The sequence below is a fragment of the Giraffa tippelskirchi genome, chromosome 1 (assembly GCF_054371585.1).
Source record: "Giraffa tippelskirchi isolate mGirTip1 chromosome 1, T2T-mGirTip1v1.2.pri, whole genome shotgun sequence".
Lineage (NCBI taxonomy): Eukaryota > Metazoa > Chordata > Mammalia > Artiodactyla > Giraffidae > Giraffa > Giraffa tippelskirchi.
Window position 1 is genome coordinate 224,450,644 of NC_137275.1, and position 21,958 is coordinate 224,472,601.

General features: G+C 36.7%; 1 protein-coding gene across 10 annotated transcripts in view; it reads left to right on the forward strand.

Moving 5' to 3' along the window:
* CNTRL (centriolin) overlaps positions 1-21,958 on the forward strand; it is an 89,096-nt gene that overhangs the window by 10,011 nt on the left and 57,127 nt on the right. For 8 of the 10 annotated variants that reach the window (XM_081528583.1, XM_081528603.1, XM_081528641.1 and 5 more), the window contains exons 3-8: positions 683-813; positions 5,265-5,395; positions 9,530-9,671; positions 11,578-11,764; positions 14,623-14,816; positions 21,100-21,219. In XM_081528583.1, coding sequence (XP_081384709.1) covers positions 683-813; positions 5,265-5,395; positions 9,530-9,671; positions 11,578-11,764; positions 14,623-14,816; positions 21,100-21,219 — 905 coding nt within the window. Of the gene's footprint in view, positions 1-682; positions 814-5,264; positions 5,396-9,529; positions 9,672-11,577; positions 11,765-14,622; positions 14,817-17,905; positions 17,963-21,099; positions 21,220-21,958 lie in introns of all 10 variants that reach the window. The other 2 variants (XM_081528577.1, XM_081528636.1) reach the window with 2 other exon arrangements.

The window sequence follows — 21,958 nt, forward strand, 5'->3', positions numbered from 1 at the left end:
TTAATAAGCTTTGATTGTAATATCCAGGAAGGTCTTGAGATAGGGTATGCTATCCATTAAATTAGTACTCTATCTCTATAAAATATGTTGTCATCCCCTATATTTAAAAGAGCAACAAATTGGAGTTTCCTACCATAACAAAAAATAGGAAAAGGAAATTTTTAAGAATTCCAGTATTTTTTAACTTCTTTAGAATTGTTTAACACAAAAAACTAAATAATGCAATATATATTTTTTTAAATTAACATTAAAATACTGCTAAAAACCTCAGTGCTGCCCGTACTTAAAAGTATAAATTTTAGATTCATCTGCCTAGGTTCAAGTCCTAGATTTGCACATTTTTAGCTGCAAGAGCTTGAACAAATTGTTTTTCTAATTTTTTTATAAAGGAGAATAGTAATTTCTATCCCAAAGATTTGTTGTACAAATTACATTTTTTTAATGTAAAGCATTTAATACAAAGCTTGCACACAGTTAATATTTATGAAGTATAACTTACTGTCATCATTATGAAATGCTACGTAAAGTAAAATATTATTTAAACATTCCAGTTAGAATAGCCAACTGTTTTTACAATTGCATGGTTTAAATTATTTTTGTTGTTGTATAGCATCAAGTCAATTTGTTTCTCAAAGTATTCATGTCTTCCTCTTCTGATAATTATCTGTTTGTATAATTTCAGAAGCTGATTCACATGCAGGAGTTCGATATATTACAGAAGCCCTTGTTAAAAAACTTACTAAACAGGAAAATTTGGCCTTGGTAAAATCTCTGAACCTTTCACTTTCCAAAGATGGTGGCAAGAAATTTAAGGTAGGTTACCAACATTTCTGAATACAGACATTGATTTTAATTTTTGTGCTTTAAAATGAAAAAAAAAAAAAATATATATATATATATACGGAACTTACAGTACTATTTCATCCTAATGTCACTGGATTTGTTGCAGATCTTTTATTGTTTCTAGTGAAAGTTCTCCATCGGAAGTGTGAAGTGTGACATCTTCAAATTCATAAGCTCCTGTTGTTCTACGTGTTATTGATTCTCTCTAGAAAGGGTTAGCAAACTACAGTCTAAACGCCAAGTTAGGCCTACTGCTTGTTTTTGCTGATAAAGCTTTATTGGAGCACAGACACACTCATTTATTTCCATCTTGTCTGTGGCTGTTTTTGTGTTACAACATCAGAAGTAAGTGATTGTCAAAGAGAATATATATGCCTCACAAAGCCAAAAAATATTTACTATCTGGCCTTTTGCAGAAAAAGATTACTGATCCCTGCTCTAGACTGTTTACTGCTTTACTCATAAACTATACACCATGAGTACATTGAAATTTAATTTTTATTTTTTTAAATAAAAATAATTTCTTCTTATTGTTTAACTTAATATTTTTGGTTGGAAAAAATATAAACTTAGATGCCTCCTACATCAGTCACAAAAATTAATTCCAGATGATTGACAATCTTAATGAAAACAAAACAAAAATCCACCAACAAAAGTGCTATAAAAGTATTAGGAAAGAATATATTTTTAAATCTTAGAGTTCAGAAGGCCCTTCTAATCCAACACCAACCCTAATGCCACAAAGGAAAATATTGACAGATTTAGCTTATGTAAGATTAAAAACTGGTGTTTAATGAATTATTATCTTTTAAAAAGTTAAAGAAAAACAACAAGCTGGCAGATAGTGTTTCCAGCATGTGTAACAATATCCTCATAATATAAAGAGCCCCTATGATTCAATAGAAAGAGACAACTAAATGGTAAATGTGCAGAGGATAAGTCTGTTCACAAAAGTATTATAAATGGCTGTTAACATGAAAATATATTCAGTTTCATTAATGTCAAAGAGATAAGAAATAGAACAATGGTTTCATGCCATTTTCCATCTGTATGTCTAATGGACAGAATTAAAAAGGTTTTTTCTGCATTCAGAAAGATGTGAGAAATGGATCTTCTCATTTGGTCTTAGTGGATGTATAGATGGGTACAGCATTTTAGGAAAACAGTTTGATAGTATTTATCAAAATTTCAAATGTACTTATTTGATCCAGCAATTGAGTTTATACTTGCTGAGTTCATACTCACCAACACAGCAGTTCTACTCCTTGACGTCTATTAATATTTGTACATGTATCCAGAAGTGTCTGAAGAGTAATGTTTATTAAGCATTATTTAAAATAGAAAAATTGGAAATAACCAATTGTCTGTCAGTAGGGTGTTGCTTAAAAATTATGATGCAGTATACCATGAAGTGGGCTTCCCTGGTGGCTCACTGGTTAAGAATCCACTTGCAGTGCAGGAGTTGCAGGAGACATAGGTTTAATCCCTGGTTGGGAAGATCCCCTGAAGGAGGGCATGGCAACCCACTCCAGTATTCTTGCCTGGAGAATCCCATGGACAGAGGAGCCTGGTGGGCTACAGTCCATAGGGTCACAAAGAGTTAGACACAACTGAAGTGACTTAGCATGCATGCATACCATGAAATACTATCAAGTTTCTTAAAAAACAAGAACAAAAATAAAAACTCCCAGAATTCTATGTATTAATGTGGGAAAATGTTCCAGTATATTTAATGGAAAAAACAAATTCTAAAATATTGTCAGTAAGGTCTCAAAATACTTTTTTAACTCATTAACAACACTTTTTTAATGAATAGAAAGGTCTGGGCGTATATACATTGGTCTGTTAACAAGGGTTACCTTTGAGCAGTGAGATTTTTTGATGGGGGAACTGAACTGGAGACCTGATGAAGAGAGCTTTTTATGTTTTGTTTGAAATGTTTTTTAGAATGTATTTATGTCTTATGTAATTAAATAGGAAAAAAAGGAGACATCCTGGAGTTTAAAGGTTGTGAAAATGAAATACCAAGTTAGTAAAACTTTACTGTGTGGTTACTGCATATGCCAGGTTTACATTAGTCTGTGGGAATAAATATAGAAGTGAATAAGCTTAGTTTCCAATTTGGGGAACTTAGAGCTTAGTGTGAAGAATGCCAGGATTAAGAGGAGAAATACTGAGGGGAAATCAAAGACAGTGAGTGAGCACGTGGGAGAGACAGACCCAGTGAAACAGTCTGAAGGGCTCTTGGAACGGCAGATCGAAGAGTGTGATGAACGGGGACCAAAGGAGGAAGAACTTCAGGAGAAAGGGATGTGCTGTGAAACGTCACGGCGCCGCCCAACAGTATGAAAACTTGGGAGAGGTTGTTTGATTTGGCAGTTTAAAAAGCCCTCTCTTCATTCTTGAAGCCCACCAGCTTCATTCTTGTAGGGTCTTTGCTGTTGTTTTTTTTTCTGCCTGGTATTCTCTGTCTCCAGATATTCGCACAGCTAGCTTATCATTACAGTCTCAACTCGGCGCCTTCTCTCTGTGAGGTCGCCTCTGGCCACACGGCTGCAGTTAGCCACCTCCTCAGTCACTCCCTCTCGTTCTTTCACTCGGCGGATACTGACGTGGCCCCCACTGCACGCCAGGCGCCGGCACTACAGCAGTGAGCGCAGCAGACAGAGTCTGCCCTCCTGGTGCTTTGATTCTGTCACATCACTTTATCTTCTTGTTGGTGCGCTTCATTGCCTGAAAACGTTGTTTTCTCTATTTGTTTATTGCTTTCCCTGTGAATGAAATCAAGAACCTTGTTTTCCTTACTCATCACCATTTTTTCCATATTTCCAGTACCTAGAACAGCTCCTGGCACATAATCCTCGTTTGATTAGTGTTTGTTGGAATGGGTGAATGAATGGTGATCTTGGAGAGAACTTTTTGAGTACATAGTAGGGATGGAAGATGTATTGCCTTACCAATAGACTAATACTGAATGGGAGGCCGCAGAGTGAGCAGACGTACACAGTTTTTATGAGAACATGGTGGCAAATAAGGGTGGTAACACGGAAGCTGGGTAGGAAACAGGTTCTGTATGGGGTGATTTGTATCATGTAAAGGAGACTAAGCTTGTTTCAAATGGAAACAGTGACAGACTTTATTTTGGGGGGCTCCAAAATCGCTGCAGATGGTGACTGCAGCCATAAAATTAAAAGACGCTTGCTCCTTGGAAGAAAAGCTATGACCAACCTAGACAGCATATTAAAAAGCAGAGACATTACCTTGCCGACAAAGGTCCATCTAGTCAAGGCTATGGTCTTTCCAGTAGTCATGTATGGATGTGAGAGTTGGACCTTAAAGAAAGCTGAGTGCCAAAGAATTGATGCTTTTGAACTGTGGTGTTGGAGAAGACTCTTGAGAGTCTTGGACTGCAAGGAGATCCAACCAGTCCATCCTAAAGGAAATCAGTCCTGAATGTTCATTGGAAGGACTGATGTTGAAGCTGAAGCTCCAATACTTTGGCCACCTGATGTGAAGAGCTGACTCATTTGAAAAGACCCTGATGCTATGAAAGATTGAAGGCAGGAGAAGGGGACAACAGAGGATGAGATGGTTAGATGACATCACCGACTCGATGGACATGAGTTTGAGCAAGCTCCGGGGGTTGGTGATGGACAAGGAAGCCTGGCATGCTGCAGTCCATGGGGTCGCAAAGAGTCAGACATGACTGAGCAACTGAACTGAACTGAGCGTGTTGAACATAGATTCCAGTGACAGGGAAATTGTCTGGTGCACTGATATGTTGCCATTGCCTGGTACCACATCTGGCATGTAGCAAGTGTGTAGTGAATATCTGTTGAATAGTGACTGTTTTATATTTTTTTTATCTTTTGGCTGCACCACACGTGGCATGTGGGATCTTAGTTCCCCAACCAGGGATCAAACCCATGCCCCTTGCATTGGCAGCTCGGAGTCCTGACCACTGGACCATCCAGGGAAGTTCCAAATAGTGACTGTTTCTAAACTTGAGGGGAAGATCCGGGAGAGAAAGGTTGAGGATCCAAGAACACAGGGAAGAGAGATGGGGGGACGTTCTGCCAGAGCATGAGTACCTTGGCTGAACTTTGAAGAAAGGAAGGGAGAGAGAGGCCTAGAAAAGTGGAGAAGGAGGAAAGGACTGATGGAGAAATTTCTCACTGAATTGTCTTCAGTTTCTTAGTATGTAGGAAGTGTCATCTCCTGCAGGGCAAGAGAAGTTTGGCAGCTTGAGGACAGTGGCCCCTCCTGACCAAAGAGAGCTGCACCAGGGTACTGCCCAGGGGAGTGGTAATGGCTTAGCCTCTGGTGACTGATCAGAACAGTCCCTGATGCATATGCTTATATGTCGAGCTTATGTCGAGGTGTCTGTTGTATAAAGCATTTATTCATTTGTTTCCAATTAGTATATCGAAAATTTGGAAAAATGTGTTAAGCTTGAAATACTGAATCTCAGCCATAATCTAATAGGGAAGATTGAGAAGGTGGACAAGCTGTTAAAATTACGTGAACTCAACCTATCATATAACAAAATCTGGTGAGTAAATACTTGTTTGGGTGGCACTGCGGCGTCGTCATCTTTGTTCGTGAGGGAGAGTCCCACTGCCCATGTTACTGAAAGAATCCTTTGAAAGAACACTTTGGTTATTCATTTGTGGTCTAGCCCTTCACTTAGGGTAACTGTCATATTTTGGCATTTCTAAAGTACAGAATAATACCTAGCATTATCAAAGAAGGAGAGACATTTTTTATTACCAAATTTTATCTTAGTTCCATTTTTGACAGGAAGTTTTCCCAGCTGCAGTCTGTGATGAACTGCCTTATTCATTAAGAAAGTTGGCATGAAGCAGAATGTTTTAACCCTGTCATTTTGATCCTAAAGATATTTCAACCTGTTTTGAGCCTATGTATTTTATCCTGATGTTCTTTGCTCATTTCTGTAACAAATATCCCTCAATCTTGTTTCTACTTCATAATATATATTACTCTGAGAAATAAACGTAATAAAACTGACAGTGGCTAAAAATGCACATAGAAAACTTGTTTTAGGCAAAATGATACAATTATCAAATGTTGAAAATCTTTGCGTCTGTGTATTTTCCCTCCACGTAAGAGTTGGTATATATAACGGCCAAAGAACAAAACGACCCAACTGTAGCAGGAGCTCTAATAGGGAAAAAATGAAATGGGGGGAAAGTGATTAATGAATTAAATCCTTAATGTCCAGTTTGTATAAAAAAAATTAATCCTGATGAAAATATTTTCAACAAAATAAAACTGTAAGTAAGTTTGCCCAGTATAGAGAATTGACAAAGGAATTAAATTGGAATCAACTCGGGAAAATATTTCATCAATGAAAATTCACCAAAGCAGGTGATAAATGTTTTATTAAATATTGATTAAAACATTTTTATTCATAAATACAGTATCATTCTGGGGGTCCACCCACTCAGAGTGGCAGCCATATCTCCTAGCTGGCATAGCTAATCTTTTGGTGATGACTGAAGATAGTAATGAAGGGCCTCTTCTCCTGTGCAGGGCTGTAGAACATAGCACAGTGTGTGCTGTTGAACTTCCCTGCTCTCCCCTTGCTGTCCACTGGTAGTCTTCACAATGTTTAGTGAGAATGTCCCAGGCAGCCTCTTCTTGTCTGTGTTGTGGGATCTTAAAGTCTGATAGTAAGATAGATGGGCAAGAGTGAACGTTGACATTCTAGGAATCAGCGAACTAAGATGGACTGGAATGGGTGAATTTAACTCAGATGACCATTATATCTACTACTGTGGGCAAAAATCCCTTAGAAGAAATGGAGTAGCCATCATGGTCAACAAAAGAGTCCGAAATGCAGTACTTGGATGCAATCTCAAAAACGACAGAATGATCTCTGTTCGCTTTCAAGGCAAACCATTCAATATCACGGTAATCCAAGTCTATGCCCCGACCAGTAACGCCGAAGAAGCTGAAGTTGAACGATTCTATGAAGACCTACAAGACCTTCTAGAACTAGCACCCAAAAAAGATGTCCTTTTCATTATAGGGGACTGGAATGCAAAAGTAGGAAGTCAAGAAACACCTGGCGTAACAGGCAGGTTTGGCCTTGGAGTACAGAATGAAGCAGGGCAAAGGCTAATAGAGTTTTGCCACGAGAACGCACTGGTAATAGCAAACACCCTGTTCCAACAACACAAGAGAAGACTCTACACGTGGACATCACCAGATGGTCAACACCGAAATCAGATTGATTATATTCTTTGCAGCCAAAGATGGAGAAGCTCTATACAGTCAGCAAAAACAAGACCGGGAGCAGACTGTGGCTCAGATCATGAACTGCTTATTGCCAAATTCAGACTTAAATTGAAGAAAGTAGGGAAAACCACTAGACCATTCAGGTATGACCTAGATCAAATCCCTTATGAGTATACAGTGGAAGTGACAAATAGATTTAAGGGACTAGACCTGATAGACAGAATGCCTGATGAACTATGGACAGAGGTTCGTGACATTGTACAGGAGACAGGGATCAAGAAAATCCCCATGGAAAAGAAATGCAAAAAAGCAAAATGGCTGTCTGAGGAGGCCTTACAGATAGCTGGGAAGAGAAGAGAAGCGAAAAGCAAAGGAGAAAAGGAAAGATATTCTCATCTGAATGCAGAGTTCCAAAGAATAGCAAGGAGAGATAAGAAAGCCTTCCTCAGCGATCAGTGCAAACAAATAGAGGAAAACAACAGATTGGGAAAGACTAGAGACCTCTTCAAGAAAATTAGAGATACCAAGGGAACATTTCATGCAAAGATAGGCTCGATAAAGGACAGAAATGGTATGGACCTAACAGAAGCAGAAGATATTAAGAAGAGGTGGCAAGAATACACAGAAGAACTGTACAAAAAAGATCTTCACGACCCAGATAATCACGATGGTGTGATCACTCACCTAGAGCCAGACATCCTGGAATGTGAAGTCAAGTGGGCCTTAGAAAGCATCACTACGAACAAAGCTAGTGGAGGTGATGGAATTCCAGTTGAGCTATTTCAAATCCTCAAAGATGATGCTGTGAAAGTGCTGCACTCGATATGCCAGCAAATTTGGAAAACTCAGCAGTGGCCACAGGACTGGAAGAGGTCAGTCTTCATTCCAATCCCAAAGAAAGGCAATGCCAAAGAATGCTCAAACTACCGCACAATTGCACTCATCTCACATGCTAGTAAAGTAATGCTCAAAATTCTCCAAGCCAGGCTTCAGCAATATGTGAACTTCCAGATGTTCAAGCTGGTTTTAGAAAAGGCAGAGGAACCAGAGATCAAATTGCCAATATCCGCTGGATCATCGAAAAAGCAAGAGAGTTCCAGAAAAACATCTATTTCTGCTCGATTGACTATGCCAAAGCCTTTGACTGTGTGGATCACAATAAACTGTGGAAAATTCTGAAAGAGATGGGAATACCAGATCATCTGACCTGTCTCTTGAGAAACCTGTATGCAGGTCAGGAAGCAACAGTTAGAACTGGACATGGAACAACAGACTGGTTCCAAATAGGAAAAGGAGTACGTCAAGGCTGTATATTGTCACCCTGCTTATTTAACTTCTATGCAGAGTACATCATGAGAAACGCTGGGCTGGAAGAAACACAAGCTGGAATCAAGATTGCCGGGAGAAATATCAATAACCTCAGATATGCAGATGACACCACCCTTATGGCAGAAAGTGAAGAAGAACTAAAGAGCCTCTTGATGAAGGTGAAGGAGGAGAGTGCAAAAGTTGGCTTAAAGCTCAACGTTCAGAAAACTAAGATCATGGCATCTGGTCCCATCACTCCATGGGAAATAGATGGGGAAACAGTGGAAACAGTGTCAGACTTTACTTTTTTGGGCTCCAGAATCACTGCTGATGGTGACTGCAGCCATGAAATTAGAAGACGCTTACTACTTGGAAGGAAGGTTATGGCCAACCTAGATAGCATGTTTAAAAGCAGAGACATTACTTTGCCAACAAAAGTCCATCTAGTCAAGACTATGGTTTTTCCAGTGGTCATGTATGGATGTGAGAGTTGGACAGTGAAGAAAGCTGAGCGCCGCAGAATTGATGCTTTTGAACTGTGGTGTTGGAGAAGACTCTTGAGAGTTTCTTGGACTGCAAGGAGATCCAATCAATCCATCCTAAAAGAGATCAATCCTGGGAGTTCATTGGAAGGTCTGATGTTGAAGCTGAAGCTCCAATACTTTGGCCACCTCATGCGAAGAGTTGACTCATTGGAAAAGACCCTAATGCTGGGTAGGATTGGGGGCGGGAGGAGAAGGGGACGACAGAGGATGAGATGGTTGGATGGCATCACCGACTCGATGAACATGGGTTTGGGTAAACTCCGGGAGTTGGTGATGGACAGAGAGGCCTGGCGTGCTGCAATTCATGGGGTCGCAGAGAGTCGGACACGACTGAGCGACTGAACTGAACTGAACTGAAGGTAGATGGGATTCCTGGTCACTGGACGGTAATGAAGAGTTTACTGGAGCTGTTCTGGTAACTTTGGTTGTAGCCACTATTCTTAAATTTTCATTTGTAAATTATAGTTATGAAAAGCAACTCCACATAAAACCAAGCCTGTTTATTTTTAAAATACAGTGAAGGGACACTATCATTGTACCTACTAAGTTTGATTTTACCCTTTGGTTTCTAGCAAAATTGAAGGCATAGAAAATATGCATAATCTCCAAAAGCTAAACCTTGCAGGAAATGAAATTGAACATATTCCAGTGTGGTTAGGAAAGAAGTTAAAATGTTTGCGAGTCCTCAATCTGAAAGCCAACAAGATATCATCGGTAAGTTATTCAAAGTAGCAAGAATATTTAAATTTTTTGGACTTGTTAAGGTAAAAAGATTAAAATCCAAGTTTTTTTTTTTTTTTCTAATGGGACTTCTTCTAATGTCCTTGGTCCTTTGACCAAACATCAAATTCATTCATAACTTAGTATTCTCTATGGTAATTAAATATACACAGACCTGGTTTTGCATGATTATGTGGTAACTGAGAGTTGATCTTGTAGCATTTTCCCATCTTTCATTTGAGCCTCTGAGTACTCTTCTTAAGGAGGCAGTGCAGGGGTTATTTTTATAATTCTGTGAATTAGGTACCATTTTATTATTCCCATTTTTAAGTAAAGTCTCAGAGAGGTTAACTCTCTTACCCAAAGTCAGTCAGCTTGTGCCAGAATCCATGTCACTGAATGCCTGGAGCAGAGTTCTTTTTTTTTTTTTAATTTATGAATTAATCTGAATTAACCTTGATTATAGTATTAAGTGTTACAGGAAGTGTTAATCACTAGCTTTTTGTAGTAAAGCAACTTTATCATGGTTCACATAAGCTGACGGTGACATGTATTTTTCTCTGTCATAAAATATATATTTTATGATTTTCTTGTAACATTTATACAGTTAGATATTCAATAAGCATTGCAAAGTGAAAACATTAATTTATTTAAATCTGTATTAAAATGGAAACAATCCTCCTGTAATTTAAAGAACTTAAGTCTTAGAATAGAAAATAAAAGAGGTGACTTCCAATATGGGTCTAGATTTGCCTTCTGTGACCTTTGGATAATTTCTCATCTGTCTAAAACTCACTGTTTAAATGGGAAGAAAATAGTTTCTCCCCTGCCTTCTTTATGGAAGTGGTATAGGGCTCAGAAGAAATGATAAAATGTGAAAATAAAAACTTTAAGGAATATAGCCTTAGAGTTATTTAGTATTTTAAACTTTTACCAGTATAAGGTAGTAATAATAAATAACTTTTGTTTGATGCTGTGCAATGGCTACACTTTCCTATTTCATCTTTATAAAGATCTGATAAGGTGACTCTGCCATTTCACTGTGGCAGCCCAAAAGACTCAGAGCCAAGCCCCATGCCATGTTACACAGCATCACCTTGGAGATCTTGGAGTTTAGCAGGAGATGGGAGGAGGTAGCCATGAATTCATCTAATATTGCCACACGTGTTCCTAAAGTAGTTGATCCCTAGATAGTACTGTTAACAGGAAAATCATTCAATAAATATTTATTTATTATTATTTATAATTTTGTAAAACTTTCTCATCTCAGTTCATATTTGACATTGGCTTCAATAAGAGTGCATATCCACTTGGGAGAGATTTGTTTGTACTAGATATTAGTAGTAGTATTTCTCAACCTTTTAAAATCCCTCTTTGGATAAATGTAAAAATCTCACTTCAGAACTGTGAATGTTTCTACGTATCCTTATTTCTTTTAATTATCAACTATAACAGTTACCTGAAGATTTACAAAACTTCTTTTTTGTAGGCATTTATATTTTTGATTTGTTCATTTAGTGTAATGAAAAGATAATGGGATTAGAGTTACCCAGTCTTGAATTCAAATCCTATTTCGTTCACATATAATCTCTGAGCTTTGAGCAAGTCACCTAAATTCTTTGAACCTCAGTTTCATGATCTATAAAATTCAGATGATATGTCATAGGTTTCTGTCACAGATGAAATGGTATTTGGAAAATGCCCAATATTGCTCTTGATACATTCTAGAGCCTCAAATATTCCTTTCTATTCCTCCCTTCGAGCTACTGTTGGATACTGGGTTTTATGAATAGGTTCCTTGTCATGATAATAGCAATTTCCTTGACTTATTACTTCTCTTAGGTATGTTTATGATGTTTAAATTCAATTATGCCAATAATAATATTACATATTATTTTAGCTCCAAGATGTAAGCAAATTGAAACCACTTCAAGATTTGACTTCTCTGACCCTGGCTGAGAACCCGGTTGTGACCCTTCCCCATTACCTTCAGTTCACCATGTTCCACCTCCGATCACTGGAAAGTTTGGAAGGGCGGCCAGTAACCACTCAGGACAGGCAAGAAGCTTTTGAGAGATTCAGTTTAGGTAAGGTGACATATTTTTTAAAAAACTAAATTCGGATGGGAGAGGAATTTATTTTCAGAAATGATCCAGGAAAGATACATTTATAATTAACTTTATAATGCTATTAAAATTTGCATAGAAAAATGGCACCATAGATCAATGAACTCAACAATTACTCATCAGGTATATACTGTGAACCAGGCACTGTATCTGGCATTGAAGATATGGTTAGCAAGATGTAAGGTACTGGCCTTCATGCAGCTTCTGTTTTAGTGGAGAAGATAGACAAAAAACAAGTAAACCCAGATAAAGTAACAGAGGTGAACCCCTTTTTTGGAAAGTGGTGTAAAGGAATGGCTCTCTGAGGAAATGACATGTAAGCTGAAGGCAAAGGCAGTAGAGGATGAGGGAGAGGGAAAAGCTTGTACTTTGCAGTTGAGAAGATGCTGGTGAGTTAAGAGACAGAGAGAAGATGAATCTGACAGGAGGACAGCTCAAGTTCAAGTTTAGAGAGGTAGGCAGGGGTGAGATGGCACAGGGCCTTGGCTTTGGGTTTATTCCAGATGCAGCAGAAAGTCACTGGCAACATTTAAGCCGGTGTTATATGGTAAGAAGATTATTTTTGATGCAGGATGGAGAATGACTTAAAGCAGGGAAAAACGGTGATAAAGGGGCATATTAGAAGGCTGTTGGCTTAGGAATGTTGGTGGTCTGTATTTAGATGATAGATGTGGAATGGACAGATCCACTTTGGAAGCTGAATCAGCAGCACTTTCTAATGGATTGGATAACCCTCAAGCTTCTGGCTTAAGTAAGTGGTTTGCTGGTAATATTGTTTTGAAAATGGGAGGACTTAGAACTCTGAGTTTGAATGTCTGTGAGGCAGCCAAGAAGAGAATCAGTAATGTGCATCTGGAATTCAAAGAGATCTGTCCCAGAGATGTAAATTTGGGAGTCATCAGCATAAAAATGATACTTAATTCCACCTGAATCAACTAGCTCACTCCGGCAGCAGTTGGGAAAAGCAAAAAGGGGAGCCAGTTAAGAAAACAGAAAGAGAGACCAGCAAGGTAGGAGAAAACTAGGAAGTAGTGGGTTGCAAAAGTCTGAAGATTTCAGAAGAGGAAGTGGTCAACTATGTCGAATGTCACGGAGACATTTAGACTAGGAACATAATGATGAGCTTGACAAGAGCAGTTAAGAAGTGGTTGGAGCAAATGCTAGATTATAGATTGAAGAATGAATGGGAGGAAGACATTTGGATAAAGATTTGAAATTTCCTCCCACAGTTTCTCTCCCCTAGTACCTCGCAAATCACTTCCACACCAGGAAACTGTCAGAAGCATCAAAGCTGGTAACCAAAGAAACAGAATATTCAAGAGCGAAGTGGACAGACAAATCATGGCTTAGTTTCTTTGGTCCTTGAGAGGACAAGGAGATGAGATCAGAGAAGAAGAATAAAGAGTGTTTCTTGATAAATGGTGTGGGACACTTTCTCCATCAGAAGGAAGAGAAGATGTGTGTAGGTGTTAGTTTTGTGGCTTTGGTGGTAAGACAATGAGGAGTTTCTACTGGTGGTGTCTGTCTTATCAATAAAGTATGAGATCATCAACTGAAAAAAGAAAATAGAAGGAGTATGGGAGTTTTGAAGGGAAGAAGAAGGTGTGAAATAGCCTAACACAATAGTTATGTAATAGTTACAGGCTATGAACCTGTATGTTCAACCATTTGAAATTGGTGTTAGTCCTTCTTTATTGATAAAAACAGCAGTTTCATTTTTGTTTGATCCAACACTTGAGAAATGTGGTAAACATTTATTAGTTTGGGATCCCCCTAACTCAACATTTGTTGCCCAGAAGGTGATGTTTTGGAATCATTAAAAATCATAAATGATGCAAAGGGAAGTCATGTTGGGGGAAATGTTTAAAGTACTTATGATTCATTCGCAACTTTCAGTGTTAATTAGGAGCTTTTAGTGATGCTGAACTCTTGGGATCCAGTGGTAACACAGATAGATGCAGGTTCTGCTTTCATAAAACTTCAGTGGGGAAGGCAGACACCAACTCCCCCTGTGACGAGGGCCACAGCAGAGGTGCAGGGTGGCATCATAGCATTCCTGAGAAGCATCTTGTCTGGGGAGGGTAGAGTCAGGCCTGGCTTCTCATAGTGTTTTATTTTAAAAAACCAAACCTGGAGGATGCAAAATAGGCCAGTAGGAGATAGAGGAAGACAGTTCCAGGCAGAAGGTGTGAATAAAAGCCTGCAGATGAGAACACGCATCGGAAAACTGAAGAAGTGGAATCATTTCAGAAATGTGTGCTTGAAAACGGGACTGGAGAGGGGATTTGGGACCAAATCATGAAAAGCCTTATCTGTTCTTGATGTAAACCTTTTGGATCCTATCCTAAGCATCATAGGAAGCCTTAGAAGGATTCTTAAGGTGTCTTCCCTGGTAGCTCAGCTGTTAAAGAACCCGCCTGCCATGCAGGATAATAAGGCATTTTATTATGTAAGCGTGCTTGCAGCATCTTTTAAAGTGTAATCACTAAGGCCAAATAAAATTTTGCGTTTTTTTTTCCTAAGAGTCCTGGAAAAAGCCGCCTCATTTATCAACACAACAATTGAATTAAATGCTTGGAATTAAAATGTTATCTTTTAAAATCGTTATCCAGATGATTATGCCTTCCTTCCTCTTGGTATAAATCACTTTCTAGCTCAAAATAGTCTTTTTTTTTTCCTAAACCATAGTGAATAATTTAAAAAGTAGAATTGTATTTTTACTATTCTAAGACTTCTTTTGCTGTTATTTAAGAAATAGTCCTGCCTTTTTTCAAATAGAAAATATAATGATTCATAAACTATTCAATTTGTACTGATAGAGGAGATAGAAAGACTGGAAAGAGACCTGGAGAAGAAGATGATGGAAACTGAAGAGCTTAAAAGCAAACAAGCACAGTTCCTTGAGGAAATTAAAAATCAAGATAAATTGAACAAATCATTAAAAGAGGAGGCTATGCTACAAAAACAGAGCTGTGAGGAGCTCGAGAGTAACCTTAACACGAAAAATGAACTTGTAAGTCCGTATTTTACATTGCCTTAACTGTATTCTCTTGAAATAGAAAATTCTGTTCTTAGGTCTGAAAACACAACTTCCTGACCATAAGATGGGGAAGATGTGGTTTAACAGAAATAATGTGCTGCAGTTTTAACATGTTGTAGTTGACTACCCACTGTGTGGTATGGCTGCCCAAAAGGTACACACTGTCTTGGACTGTGACCGAAGCCTTCAGATAGTCAAGGGCTGTTTCATGGAAGAGGGACTGGAGTTACTGATGAAGCGCCCAAGAGATAAAATTAAATGGCAAATAGTATTGTAGGGAAGCAGTTTTTCATTTAGTAATGAAGAGGAAATCTAATAGCTGTCTTGAGATACAATGTGATAACTCTGGATTGCGTTTGCTATCACTGAAACAGGCATGTGCTCAGAGTTTAGGAAAAAGATGAAAAAAAAAACTAGGGAGATGGACTAAATCACCTTAAAAGACTTTTTCAACCTAGAGAATCTGATCCTGTAAAATGATTAGGCTACTTTCCTTGAAGGAAAAAAATAGCTGTTGGTGCTCTTCTTTTTTTTTTTTCATTTGACAATTCTTTCTCGGATCTAAGCATAACTTTAGAGAACTGTATTTCTCATATAATTAATAGAATCCTTTATACAGTTAATTTTTTTTTTTGCGTCCCTCCTTCAAAATTGGCATTCTGGCTTAATTACTTGATATGTTGACAAGAATTCTGCCTAAACACTTACATTTTTAAACAAGGGGGAAAAAGTTCCCTTCTCTGTGTGGAGAGAGAAATCCTTGCTTGAAATCTCAATACCTCTTTGTTGAGCACTTCTTTCTCAGCGGGGGACACGGTGAAGATCAGGACAGCTTTCCTAGCTCTGTTAGCCAGATAGTCATAACATTTGTGGCTTTCTTCATATGCCTTTTATTTGAAGGTAGTTTTCAAATATGCCTACTGTATTCTGAAGGCATATTATATATGATATTAATAATTCAATGATATCAATGGTCTTATAATATACATACATCTGTTGCACTCCTTTCCATAATAGAATAGATTGATGAGTAATTAAATCATTGAAGGCATATTACGGTCAGTTTTATTTTAGCAGTAAACTCTTTGTGCCATCACTTAATGTTTGTATATAAAATACAAAACACAGTACTTAAAGGAAAAACAGTACTTACTGTGGTAAGTTCTTGGTATCACATTACATTTGTGAACATTTAATAAGTTTTCCTGAGTTACTAATCTTTTTTGGTAATATAAAATTGACTTTTATTACTAAGATAAAGGAAGATTATAATTTCCATATGCTGAGATTTTCCATGCATGTTAGTCAACCTGTTGAAAACCTTGGCAAAGTATTTATTTATTTATTTTTAATTGAAGGATAATTGCTTTACGCATTCTGTTGGTTTCTGCCAAGCATCAGCATGGATCGGCCAGGGGTTACCCATGTCCCCTCCCATTTGTAGTCTGTATTTGTGTGCTACCCCAGTGTTAGGGGTTATTACAGTTACCTCGTTCTCTCTTTTGTTTGTTTATAATGTTGACATGTTTGTGCTATAAATAAATGTTCTGTAAATCATCAACAGTTTTTGCTGTTTCTTTTCTGTAACTATTTTTGATGAGAAGGCAGACTGTGCTGTTCTTTAAGTCTTTATGTTATTTTTATCATTAGCTATTTAAAACACATACATACAAAGTTAATATGGTTTATTATAACAGATTCAGACAACACAAATGTATACAGTGGAAAATGAAGATTTCATTCTTCCCTTATCCCATTCTTTGGAGGTTAATATGTATCCATTTTGTTTTCTATGCTTATGCAATATATATTAATTACACATGTAATTGAATACATATACACATATATATACCTTTGAATGTTTTCTGATTTAAAAAGGATCTTACTGTATATTTTTTAAAATTCTGCCTCTTATTTTTTATAAAACAGTATGTCATCAGACAGCTCTCCAGGTTAAAAACTACATACACATGTACATGTGTGCACACATATATACACATACACAGAAGTTCTGTTTCTTTTCAAAGTCTGTATTGTGTTCTGTTGTATGGATTTTCTGTAATTTATTCAATCTACTAAATATTTAGGTTGCTGCCACTTTTTTGTTATTAGGAACAGAACTGTAGAGAAAATCTTTTTTTAAAAAAAATCTTTATGCCTTTTACATTCATACTAGTAATTCCTTAGCATAAACACTGTAAGTTTAAAATTTTTTAATTTTGATAAATATTAATGCACCCCTCAAAAAGCTTATAATTGCTTCACACTTCTATAGGAATGGGTGAAGGAACCCAATCCTTCAGTTGATATTATTTTGAACTTGTAAATAGGGTAGAAAAAAATAGAATCTCACTGCTTTAATTTCACAATTTTTTTAGTTATTAAGGTACTGCATATATGTTTATTAGCTATTTTGTATTTCTTCTTTAAATTCATCTTGTTTTACTTGTTATTTTATGATTCCGAAGAACTGTTCTATGTTTTAAAAAAAGAATTCTGTGTCTTATTTTAAGAACCTACATTTGAAAGACATTTTCCATTATCTTATGCAGAATGTCTGGTGGTAATATCGTCTATAGTTGTGAAATATTCTAGTTTCATACAGTAATTCCTCATGTTGTATGCAAATTAACTGTAAATGAAACATCATAACATTGAAGGAAAACTTTTGGTGGTCATTTAACCTGTAATGGTCCTTCTCTCCTGCCACCTACAAATAATTAATATTAATATTTCTCATTGTCTTTTTCAAGTTATTTAAGTTATTTAACTCTTGTTCTTGTTTCCTCAGTTTTAAAATGAGGACTATTTACCTGCCCTGTGACTAAGGGAGGTTTTGAATCTGAAAATGATTTAAAATGAGCTAAATTAAGTAATAATGGTAGTAAATTTGAAACTCATAGGTAGGATGATGATAAAATGCGTCCATATAAAGATAACGCAGGTGTTGATAAACATATCTTCCTAAGGTAAGTTGTCAGTAAAGAGCAGCTTATGTTGTCACAGCCTCGTTCTCTAGAGCCTCCAGCTGATGGTGTCTGTTTGCTTCTTTCTCCTTTCAGCCCTTGTCTTGGTTTCTTGCAGACCCTTGTCTGCCGATTCTTTATTCTTCCTTAAAGGTAGTTTGTTCAGGGCTGAATTGTACACTGTTTTTCATGGTTTGCATGATAACTTGTGTTAATATACTTACATACATTTTAAGTTTTGAAACTGGCTTGCCTTTTGAGAAATGGGCTTGTGTGTGTACGTATTTTTTTTTTTTTAATGAATGTGTACATAGGAAAGTGAGTATGAATGTGGGGAAAAGAATTTGTATTATTTTTCCTACCAGTAAATATGTTAACTTCAGTCAACTCTTGATTATCCACAACTAATACTGTGACTAGCCTACTTTCCAGGGCCTTAGACTCCCAGTTTGTTCTCATTTATGCATTTCTTCAATGGACATTTATTGAGTGCTTACTGTATGCTAAGCCTACTGCTATAAAAGACACAAAGCACAGAGTATTTATTGGTAAAGTTGACCCTTGAACAACATGGGGTTGACCCATGTATAACTTTTAGTTGACCCTCAGTACCCTTAGTCTCTCGGCATCCGCGGATCCAACCAACCACTAACTGTCTAGTGCTGCAGTAAATGCTGTTGGAAGATACATGTGAGTGGATCTGCTCAGTGAGACCCACAGCGTTCAAAGGTCAGACTGTATTTGCCTGCAGAGGCCAAGTCATGTATCCTCCATGGTTCAGTCACATTTGTTTTTCCCCACTGCCACCGAAGAAGGAAATGGCAACCCACTCCAGTATTCTTGCCTGGAAAATCCCATGGACAGAGGAGCCTAGCGGGCTACAGTTGATGAGGTTGCAAAGAGTCGGAAAGGACTGGGCAGCTGAGCACACACTGCCGCTGATCTTTGAGGAGAAGAGCCAAGAGTCGTTGACACTGTTGGTTGTGAGTTGCCTTCTTGAGACTCAGGGACTTGTGAGCATTAGTGAAAGCATCTGTGTGGGTAATGTGCTTGACACCCCGCAGCAGGACATGGAAGGCAGTGTAGTATAACAGAGTGTTAGATTGGAAATCAGGAATCGTGGAACTGAGCTCTGCCTCTTCCTCTACCAGCTGTGCAACTGGGCAACTTATTTAACCTCTCTGTATCTGTCATCTCATAGGGTGATTGTGAAGGTTTAGTGAGATAGCACACGCCAAATGCTTAGCACAGTGTCTCGCATACCATGAGTTCTCAGTCAGGATTACCTGTTACCCATGTTAGCTTTGCTTCCCCTCGGATGGATAGTCAGGAGGTGACTGAAAGCTAAATCATGCACGACTTCGATTTCGTGGGCCTTATAAAATGTTCATGTTTGTTTATGTTTTATTCTCTTCAGCTTGCATTTTTGTATTAAAGAAGTTTTTCTGCATGCATATTTTTTGTCTAGTATCTACTGTTGGATGCTGGGGGCAGTGAAAAAGCAGAAATCACTTAGTGGACCTTTGAAATGGATCAAGAATTGGTTTAGTAGAAAGGGAGCTGGTACTGGTAGTTAATAAAATATTTAATTTCTACCACTAATTATTTAACTTCCGACAAGTCAGTTAACCAATCTGGGATTCAGTTTCTTTTTTTAATTTATTTATCTTAAATGAAACAAATATGAATATTTTTAATGATAAAAGGTACAATTCACAAAGAAGATATCATAAACCATTGGACACCTTAACAACAAAGAAACAGAGATATATAAAGCAAAAGTCAGAAGAAATATAAGGGAAAGGAAAAAATACATAATCATATTGATACATTTCTCTGAAAATATTTTATCAAGTGCAGAAAAAATAAAAATAGTAGCATCTTGATTGATGTCATTAATAATTTAAATAGAATAGATTTATATTTAATCTATATTAATCATATCCTACACAAATATATTTAAAATTTTGTATCTCATGCATTGTTATTAGATGTCCATAGGACATTTAGAAAAACTGGCAAAAAGGTAAACATTACCAAATTTCAAAAAGTAGAATTCTTTTTTGTGTGTGTGATTCAGTCATACATATACATACGTGTTATTTTTTAATTTATTTTCCATTATAGGTCATTACAAGATTGACTCTAGTTCCCTCTGCTGTATAGTAAACCTTTGTTGCTTGTTGCATATTGTTTTAAATTAGAAATCTAGCATTCTATTCATACTGTCAAACATGTGGAATCAAAATGTCATAAATTTTTTAGTTAGGCAAGAATTCATAAGTTTTCTAAAATATACATATTATTCATATATTTATATATGTGTGTGTACAAAAGCTTTTCTACTATGCTTGATAAAGTCGTGAGAACACCAAAAAAAGATGGAGAAATTGAAAAACATAAACTGAATGAAATGGGAGCACTGAATATGAAATAGAAAAAGTGAAACAAACTAGATAAAAGTAAAAGATCCTCATATAGTCCAGTTGTTTTTAAACATGGCTGCTCATTAGAAACAAATCTGGAGCTCTGGCCAAAAAAAAAAAAAAGCAATACTTGGGCATTGGTAGTTTATTTATAAATTCAGAAGATTAGATTAAATGATTTGTTTTCTTTTAGCTCCTAAAATTTCTAAGAATAACTAAAAAGTTGTAATATAGTAGGATTTCTTTATTAAAAATTTAATAATATCACATATTTGGATCTGATTGAGCTTATTTACATCCCTTATCCTCTATTACAAAAATAATGTTCTGAACACTTAAAACCGAGATGTTGTTAGCCAAAATATGACAGCAAGAGCAGTACAACAGTTAAAACCAATTTCCTATTTTCATCCTTCTCACTCCTTCTAATTTCTTTGTAATTAATGTCTAATATCATGCCTATCCATGAAGCTATCGTAAGTAAATTAAGTAAATTAGTACCAATTATTGGAAAAATCAGGAGCAGATACTTAGTAGTCTAGTTACTTAAAAATAATTGATAAGAGTTATTTTCACATTTGGATAAAGCAAATTTAAATGATTTTGTTAAAAAACTTTTCATTATATCCTAAAATAACATAACAAACTTCAAAGGTCTCTTACGTGATCTCTTATGAAATGATAATTTTGTATTTCATTTTTTATAATACTTTAGAATTAAGATAAAATGCTCTTAATGTTCTATCTGCTGTGGGATTTTTTAAAAATCTAATAATCAGTTATGATTAGAACTTGCCACACCAGTCTAGCTTTATACTAACTTATTGAATCTGTGTGTTGTTTCTTATCAAATTGGGCCAACAGCTAAGACAGAAGACCATGGAACTAATGCGAGCATGTCAGAAACAGTATGAACTGGAACAAGAGTTGGCATTTTATAAAATCGATGCTAAATTTGAGCCACTAAATTATTACCCCTCAGAGGTGAGTTATTTTAATTTTGTAGTAATCCAAATTAAAGTCAGGATAGAAGGGGGCAGGGGAGGGCAAAGTAGTGGTCATGTTTAAAAAAATTTTACTGTTAATCACATTCTTGTTATGAGGATATCAGCAGAGTAAATGTATTTTGGTTCAATCTGTGCATGATCTAGCTCAGTGAGGTAGAGCAGTGTCCATAAGAGTTTAAAAGCCCCCAAAGGATATTTGCCCACATCCATATTTGTAACCCAGAGCAACCTTCTAATCCTCAGTTATCTCACTCCAAAGTGTAGTTTGATCAGCTTCCTTAAATCCAAACTTCCAGGAAAACTGCACTGCCTGCTTCAGTGACCATGGCATAGTCATCTCCCTGTATTGTTTGTTCAGGAGTCACTGGGTTCACTATTCATCAATCATTATTTATACAAATACCATAAATGTCACTGTAATGGAAAGCTATTTAACTTCCAATCAATATCATATATCATTTAGTAAAAATTCAGTAATTAAAATTTATTAGACTGAGATTTTACTTATATGCCAGACAAGAAACCAAAATACAGCACCTAGACTTCTGATTTGAGAGATTCAGCAGAACTTAAAAAAGCACATATCTGTAGGTACTTCCATAATAAATCAATCCAGCTCACTCTTCAGGGATAGGAAGAGGAATCCTTTTGAGACCATTTTTTTGTTCTAGTTCCTTTTTAGTAGTAAGAATAAGGTACAAGAATTTTATATATAA